Source organism: Oncorhynchus masou, chromosome 1, assembly GCF_036934945.1.
Source record: "Oncorhynchus masou masou isolate Uvic2021 chromosome 1, UVic_Omas_1.1, whole genome shotgun sequence".
Taxonomy (NCBI): Eukaryota; Metazoa; Chordata; class Actinopteri; order Salmoniformes; family Salmonidae; genus Oncorhynchus; species Oncorhynchus masou.
Window position 1 is genome coordinate 48,908,892 of NC_088212.1, and position 8,776 is coordinate 48,917,667.

An 8,776-nucleotide genomic window follows, 5' to 3' on the forward strand; every position below is an offset into this window, starting at 1 on the left:
CCCTCCCTTGACACACACACATGCACGCACAAGCACAAGCTTAAATGTTCAACAGTTGTTCCATCCCCGAGCCCAACTCAAGAAAACACTTGTGTGAATGCTCTATAGTTGGGCTGTTTAAGAAGGCATGCCAAATTACCAAATTGAGCAGGAATGTGAAGATTTGATTAACCAATGTCTAGTACTAGCTGATGGAGCTCGGATAACCCTCTTCACCCACACACGCTGGTCCCCCGTTGAGACCCATCTTCCCAAGCACCTCTGTGCAGTCAGATCGTTTGATTATTCTTTGCCGCAAGGGCCACAATAATATGATATGCCCCCTCTCTGATTGTCAGAGTGTCACTCCCTCCCCATGGGTTACTGCAGCCAGTGTTACCAGCACTGCCACTACCTGGGTGGAGTACTCCACTGGAATTCCTACCGGCTCGGTACGAGGTCATCGAGGTTCTCATTAGCAGCTTTGAGAAAATCCTTTAACATTATGCTCACCCATCCGGGGTCTTTGGCTTTTGGACCAACCTTGCCAGGCAGGCTCAGACTCTTGAGGGGGCGGTGCTGCTTTGTGAGTCCTGACCACGTTCACCTTTCTACCATGGCTGCGTAGGCTACTTGCAGTAGACCTGTAAAACGGATGACTTCTCCTTAATAAGTAGGTCGCTCAGATCGGTATCTAGGATATGGGGTTGTCACCGTTCCATCATGATAGGACAAAAGTAAACAAACGATATATTTGTATTTTAATTTGAAAATGTATGTCCCTTATCTGCACAAATATGAAGACTCTCAGTCTGTCACAACTTCTGCTCGCAGACACACATGGGCTCTGGCATTTGCAACCATTTTCCTTACCTACTCACTTAACTCATCACACTTTTCCAGTCATACAAAACACACAGGTACCCCATCTTACTACACCCCCTTACTCCCCTCACATATACAAGGAACTGGAACACAAAAGTGCCCAAAGTACATACCCACATACTGTGTCTTTTATGTCCTCTGTTTGTGTTTTTATTTCTACCTTGTTGATTACTGCCCAATTTTGGGTTTTGGGTTATTTTGTGTTGCAGTTCCTTGTATTTGGGGATTTATTATTTCATGAATTGTCCTATCTTTTATCTATTTATAAGTACTATACATAAAACATAGAATACAATGTTTTTTACAACATTCCCTAACTTGAATAATATAGTGTATTTATAGTTTCTTTATTAATTGTTGTATTTTATTATTTATTATTATTATTATTTTTTTCAATCCCTGCCATTAATATTATTGAATGTTCCATTTTATTTAGAATAGCAATGGAGTGGTTTTGGTGTTTCAAAACAGTTGGTTATCAATGTATAGCTTGTCAATAACGAGAGCTTACACGTCTCCCTTTCAGTCTGTCTTTGAATAATGGATACAGTACTTTGCGTCGCTCTGCGATTTCCTTTGGGAACTGATCGTTCATGCCTATTTTAAGCCAGGCGAGTCTTTTGCCCAGGCTTTTAACCATTATTTCATCTTTAAAGGATGCAAATTTGGCAACGATTGGGCACTCGTATCGCTGTCCTCTCTATACAAAACGATGTACGCATTCAAGTTTAATTTGGTCGACAGTGTCGCCTGGAATCTGTAGTTCTTTAACCATGAATTCTTTCACCATACTCTCTGAATCTTCATCCCCTTTAATTCCGGAAAGCACCAGATTTTTCTTCGCATTGTTCCAGTTTGTATATCAAGTAGGTATTCTCTTAACAACTGGTTCTCTCTTTTCAGTTCATTAACGTCTGTGTCGATTACATTGACTGTACTCTTCAGCTTTACAGTTGATTTTTCCTGTGTCGCAGCTTTCTCATCACTCATTTCAAGGCTTGCCTTCATCTTATCTTTAAGGTCTAACTCAAGCATGCCTCATTTATAATTTATAGATTTTAGCAGTTCGGTTTCCACGCTTACTGTACAGGTTGGAGAGAATAGGTAATCTGTGTCAGTCAAAAAGTCTTAGTTTTCTTTTAGAGTTCGGTTCTTCATTCTTTCTGTGTTTATTCTCTGCCAAGTTTTCTTACTGCATTGGTAGTGGTTATCGATAAAATTAGTTATTATCCAGGTTGAATGTTGTTGCCCACGAGTGAGCAGATCAGCGTAAATGTGCTATTATTTGGTCATGTTTTGGGGACATAAATGTCTACCCTTTTTTCACGAGGCATTCTGCACTGCCATTTTGTTGTTAGTGTACATGGATTTTATAATGTAGTATGTTTTTATAATGTACGCCTTAATGGCATCCGAAATTATATCAGGTGTCAGCTTTTTTTCTGTTCTCTGTCTACATTTGTAATGGTAAAGGTTTTTATTGTTTCATTTACGTATTTAATACATTTTGGGTCCAAAAAAATGCACTCTGTTCATTCTCCAAATTCTGTTGCTAAGTGTATTTTCTATTGGTGTAATAAAGTAATCTAATCACAGCCATTTGAGTAGACGCTGCAGGGACCACTGTGGAATGATCACACCCATGTTCTTGTACGCTTCAAATGGTTAAATCAGAACATGCTTAGAAGCGCCTTTTCTGGTTAAGTCTATAAGAGCTTTCCACACCTGGATTGTGCAACATTTACACAATATTCTTTAAAACATTCTTCCAGCTCTGTTAAACTGGTTGTTTGACAATCATTTTCAGGTCTTGCCATTTTCAAGTAGATTTAAGTCAAAACTAACTTGGCCACTCAGGGACATTCACTGTATTCTTGGTAAGTAACTCCAGTGTAGATTTGGCCTTGTCTTTAAGGTTATTGTCCCGCTGAAAGGCGAATTCATCTCCCAGTGTCTGATGGAAAGCAAAGCTTCATTCCTTTTATTTTTTATCATGAAAAATCCCCAGTCCTTAAAGATTACAAGCATACCCATAACATGATGCAGCCACCACTATGAAAATATTGAGTGGTACTCAGTGATGTGTTGTATTAGATTTGCCCTAAACATAACACTTTGTATTCAGGATAAAAAGTGAATTCATTCAAAAGTGAATTCCATTTTTTTCAGTATTTAGTGCCTTTTTGCAAACAGGATGCGTTTTGGAATTGTTTTATTCTGTTCAGGCTTCCTTCTTTTCACTCTGTCATTTAGGCTATTATTGTTGAGTAACTACAATGTTGTTGATCCATCCTCAGTTTTCTCCTATCACAGCCATTAAACTCAAACCCTTTTAAAGTCACCATTCCTCTCCGGCAACTGAGTTATGAAGGACGCCTGTATCTTTGTAGTGACTAGGTCTATTTATACACCATCCAAAGTGTAATTGATAACTTTACCATGCTCAAACGGATATTCCATGTGTGCTTCTTTTGTTCTGGTTTTCTTGGCATTGGAAAACCTCCCTGGTCTTAGGCCTATTTTTGATAACACTAACATGCCTATCTCTCTTTCTCTCTCCCCTTCAGGTGTTGCTTGTGTAGGAAGAGAGAGAAAAGGAAGGTGGAAATGGAACTGCCAAATCATGCCAAACAAATACTACTGCAACTCAACCAGCAGAGGGCTAAGGGCTTCCTGTGTGACGTCATCATCGTGGTGGAGAACGCTCTGTTCCGAGCCCACAAGAACATCCTAGCAGCCAGCAGTATCTACTTCAAGTCTCTGGTTCTCCACGACAACCTCATCAACCTGGACACAGAGATGGTGAATCCCTCTGTTTTCCGACAAGTCCTGGACTTCATCTACACGGGGAAGCTCCTGTCCTCATTGGACCAGAGTAATGAGCAGAACTACAGTGCCCTCTTGACCGCAGCCAGCTACCTCCAGCTCCATGACCTCGCCGCGCTGTGCAGGAAGAAGCTCAAGCGAAGCGGTGGCAAGCCTCTGCCGGGTAAACTCTCCACCTCGGGTCCGCTCAGCCGACTGCGCCACAACAACGAGCGCCTCTCGTCCTCTGCCCTCACCGCCTCCCACAACCACTACGTCCACGCCCCCTCTGACGCAGACCAGCCACAGCCCGATGACGGCCTCGGGGACAAGCTCTCGGATGATGAGATGTTCATCGGGAGCACCGCCGTGAAGAATGGGACCTGCGGGAGTGGTAGTAATGGAAACCTCAGTAACGGTTTGAGCGGCAGGGAGACAGATCTCGGGCTGGACCTGTCCAAGAAGAGCCCTCCATCGGCATGTACCACAACAGACGCACTCAGCCCTCACAGCAACTCACAGGGTTCCCCTCAATCTGCCTCAGTATCCACAACCAACAGTGCCTCACTGGATGATTCCACCATCACTCTGCCCGGTCTGGACACCACCGGCCCAGAGCCCATGGAGCTCATGCCCACCCCCAAAGCCCCTGAAGACAGTCAGGCCCATCCAGACGCTCCCCTGCCTCGCAAGAGCTCCCGCCAGGTAGCCCGCAAAAAGGAGTGGCCCAAGAGAGAGGCCTCTGGCCTGAAGGCTGAGGATCGTGACCCGCCCCTGGTCAATGGTGTGATCGTGGGACCGAAAGAGGGCCGCTCATCCAGGGGTGTAGGCAGGTGCAGCTTTCCCTCAGACCAGTCCTTCCAGTGTAAAGAGGAGGAGGAAGGAGGGGAGAATGGGCAGGAGCACAGTGACCAGAGCGGGCATAGTGATGGAGAGAGTGGAGGAGGAGGGCACCACAGCGCCAACTATGTGTACCGGCAGGAAGGGTTTGAGCCAGCGTTTGGGGACAACTTGTATGTGTGCATCCCCTGTGGGAAGGGCTTTCCCAGCTCAGAGCAGCTTAACGCCCATGTGGAGACGCACACAGAGGACGAGCTCTACATCAAAGAGGAGGGAGGGGCCTTTGTGAAAGAGGAAGAGGCTGAGGACCTCTCGGCCCCCGTGGCTCCCACCACATTCGGCATCTCCGAGCCACGGCCCTTCAAGTGCACCGTATGTAGTAAGAGCTACAAAGACCCGGCGACCCTGAGACAGCACGAGAAGAGCCACTGGCTGACCCGACCCTTCCCATGTAACATCTGCGGGAAGATGTTCACCCAGAGAGGCACTATGACGCGCCACATGCGGAGCCACCTGGGCCTGAAACCGTTTGCTTGCGATGAGTGTGGCATGCGCTTCACACGCCAGTACCGCCTGACGGAGCACATGCGCGTCCACTCGGGAGAGAAGCCGTACGAATGCCAGTTGTGCGGTGGAAAGTTCACCCAGCAACGCAACCTCATCAGCCACCTGAGAATGCACACCTCACCCTCCTAAAACACAACATCAAGCCAAAGAATGCTTTTTCATTTTTTTTTCCACCTCACAACTAAACAAATGCACATGTACACTCATGCAGAAACACAGGTACACACTCTCTCTCTCTCACACACACGTAAACATAGATTTCTATACACAACCACCTGGCTTAGTGTGTGTAGTGGTTGTCCAGAGTCAGCATGTGGCAGGATGGTCATGGAAAACAACCCCAGCATGTCCACCACCTCTGGAAGTCTAGACGGGCAGTGTACCTCCACTTCCACCTCTATCTCTGAAGTCACCTATGGTGGATGTAAGGGCATGGACCGGTGGTTGTCTCTCTTATATCTTGTAAATGTGAATGGGGTACTGTTGTAACCTCAGGCCCACCTCATGCCTCTCATACACCCTCAACACCTTTACCTGGGAGTATTTAGGCCTTTGACTTTTTCAAACTGATCCCTTCTGGGGGTATTCAGGGTTCCCTCTATACTCCAACCTCATTAGTCAAACAACTACGCCATTCCTCCTTTTAATTTAGACAGGTCTAATATTATTCACTCTGTCAATGATGTACACTACAGGCAATAATTTCAAAGAATGTGTTTTTGTTGTAACCAAACAGCAGCTACTGTATATGTCCAATGCTAATGTGAGTGAACCTAAAGATAGTGGGGATGTCTGCATTTGGGTGGAGGGATGTTGTTGGTCATATCCATGCTTTACCTAAAAGTTTGATGTCTGAGTTTCCAGATGAGGGGCTCAATTTCATTTACTCCAGACACACACTGACCTTAAAGTCTCCACTCTACAGCTGGTCTCTGAGTAAGAGAAAGAGGGGATGTGGGGTTAGTCATTTTGCCCATGAAAGCTCATCCTGGGATAACAAAAAAACTAAATGGAGGTACTTCTTTTACTCAAAGAACCTGTAATATTTCTGTGAATGTTTAAACTGGAAGGTCTTTGGATGTTTCTTCTTGGGGGAGGGGGATATGGGGTGAGGGTGGGGCAGTTAGTTGAACAAGGAAGAGACGGGAGGGGTGGGTGGGTGGGGGGGTTCAGTTTAGGCTGAACTTCTCGTTTGGTGGGTACGTTTATTTTTGTCAGTATAGCTTTCCTCCCCTTACAAGAAAGAAAAGCTTATTTTGATAGGCTTGTGAACTCGCTACCTCTGATTACTCTTATGAACTCTACGTTGATTAGTTGAAAGTTACTAAATGTAATTAATTGTATAAAGTGTGTAGATAGTAACTTTTCCCCTAATGCGTTAACCTGCTTTAGCCTGCCCATCTCTCAACACAGGTTTTTCATGCTTTTTAGATTTGTACATGTTAACATAACATTATGTTAACAACAATGTATTTTTTTTAAACTTCTTGTCATAAAGATAGCTTTCCGGGTGCTCTTCTCAATGAACAGGCCCCCACCTCACAATGTACTGTATTTTCTTGCAAATAGTGGTTAGTGAGTTTAGATGCACAGTGTTCCAAAGATCTAATGAATGTTAAGGCGAACGGAGCTGACTAACACATTTTGCTCTACAAGTTCATAACCAAAGTAAAAAAAAAAAGATATAAGATATATAGCATACTTAATTATTTCACCTTTGATTTGTCTTTTTACTGTATGAAAAAACAATTTAGGAATTGTATTCTAGGTCCAGACAATTGAAACCCACAGTTGTGTTGGACTATTGACCAATGACTCTTGAGACTCTTGAGTTTCTGTGTGGTTTTCGAGGAAAGCTTGTGTTGATTGGTGGGCTGGTGTTAACATCAACTTTACATGTAAAGTAACTGTAGAGTTTACAATGTTCCCTGAACTTTATTTTTATTTGTAACAAGGGTCCTTCTCATCACTTTATATTCCCTGACCTAAAAGCAGGACTTGATTACATTTTATGTGTTCTGTTCAGACCAAAAAAAAGAAGAAAAATGATAGAAATTATAATAATGACATTTTTTATGTGAAGTTCTAAGTTTGCTTGTTTATTGAGCCAGACTTGTGAGAGCTTGCATTGGAAAGGGAGAGGCAAGGATGCACTGGACAGCTCAATTCTTATCCAGAGCCAATTACAGTAGTGAGTGCATACATTTTATTACTTTTTTTTGTACTCCCAGTTGCCTCCAATATGGGCCATTCTTATTGAATATTTATTTATTAGCATAGTACTACAAATTACAAACACTACTACAAGAGGGATGCATGTCCCTCTACTGTAATCATTCTCCACTGAAACCCAAGCTGTCTGTCTAAGCTTGTCCGGTGTGTCCCGACTCTTATGGTAAACTATGGGGGAGAGAAACCTTCAGTGCAAGTTTTTGGTATAGGCATTCCTCTATTATTTTGGTTTTACCTATCTTTTTTAATATTTCTATTCCTCCTTCATCCTCATGGTTGGTCTGAGAAATGTTATGTCATCATGTAGGGATGCAGCTGCAGTCATACAAGCATCATTATCGTTTCAAGGTAACTGCGTCTTGGACTCTGAGATGTTACTTTAAAAAAAATATATGTTTTGCTGTTCTCGCCGATGTAAAAGCAGTTACTGCTGAGTGATTGCATGGTACGTGTATTTGTAACGCCCACCCCCTCACCACCACCACCCACCCTCCAACCTGAAATCCATCATGTAATTAATTGTTTTCCTGTGACCTCTTCTTACTTATTCGGGAGTCCACGATGCATTGCCTTCAGACGCTATTGTTCTTGTCAGCACTTAAGCAGTACAGCGTAATGTCTGTGACGCTCAAAAGGTCTTTTTGTACAGCAAGATCTCTAGCCATCTCTGCAAAGTCTTTGCAGCTGCAGCCGAACTAGTGTTTATTAGTTTGGCGAAAACAAAAAAAATATGAACTAAAACTGCGATACTACTACTACTACTACTAATACTCAAATACTTCAGGGATTGTTCTGCGTCTATGAATGTTGGACTCTCAGCTACATTTGTAAGACATAGTATTGTATCAATTTCTCTGTATTTTACTCATGGGAAAACCAAAACACTAGTTTCATATTTAAAAGATTTAAAAAAAATGGGGGTACTTTTTCAACTAACACAAAGAGCCTTTACAAAAGGTGGGGCAGCTCAATACAAAAGTCGACTTTTTAGTTAGTATCATAATATGTTCCGAAATAGTCGCAAAGTTGTACAAAGAACTAAGACCTAAAAAAAGCTCATACCCAAATCCACAAAATATTTTTTAAACCAAAGCACATTTGAATGATGGAACAGTGTGTGGCAAAAAAAATGATACATATGTATTTATCTCATTGTTTACATAAACTTTTACAGTTTTACAGACCTCAGTTGAGGCTCGGCCAGTCAGAGATGTGGTTGTATGTGTTTTTTGCTTTTTCCACAGAGGTTTTGCTGCCAAAACAAAAGCTTCAGCGTCAGCGTCAACCCTGCGGCAGACTACTTCATATTTCAATTGGAGAGGGGGTTGCAGTTTTAGGGGTGCATCGCCCCCCTCTGCCAGCTGGCTTTGGGGTGACCTTGTCCCTCTGCCCTATGAACTGTCTTCAGAAGATGGGATTGGGGGGATGGGATGGGACGGGGGTGGGGGGGTGTTGCTGTTGCGAGAAG

The 8,776-nt window shown here is 43.3% G+C and overlaps 1 protein-coding gene across 2 annotated transcripts in view; it reads left to right on the forward strand.

Annotated features, from left to right (window-relative positions):
* Window positions 1-6,171, forward strand: part of LOC135545766 (hypermethylated in cancer 2 protein-like) — a 54,186-nt gene extending 48,015 nt beyond the window's left edge. For both annotated transcript variants that reach the window (XM_064973617.1, XM_064973627.1), the window contains exon 2: window positions 3,432-6,171. In XM_064973617.1, the coding sequence (XP_064829689.1) occupies window positions 3,472-5,205 (1,734 nt within the window). In that variant the 5' untranslated portion in view covers window positions 3,432-3,471 and the 3' untranslated portion in view covers window positions 5,206-6,171. The remainder of the gene's footprint in view (window positions 1-3,431) is intronic.
* The last annotated feature ends 2,605 nt before the right edge of the window (window positions 6,172-8,776 follow it).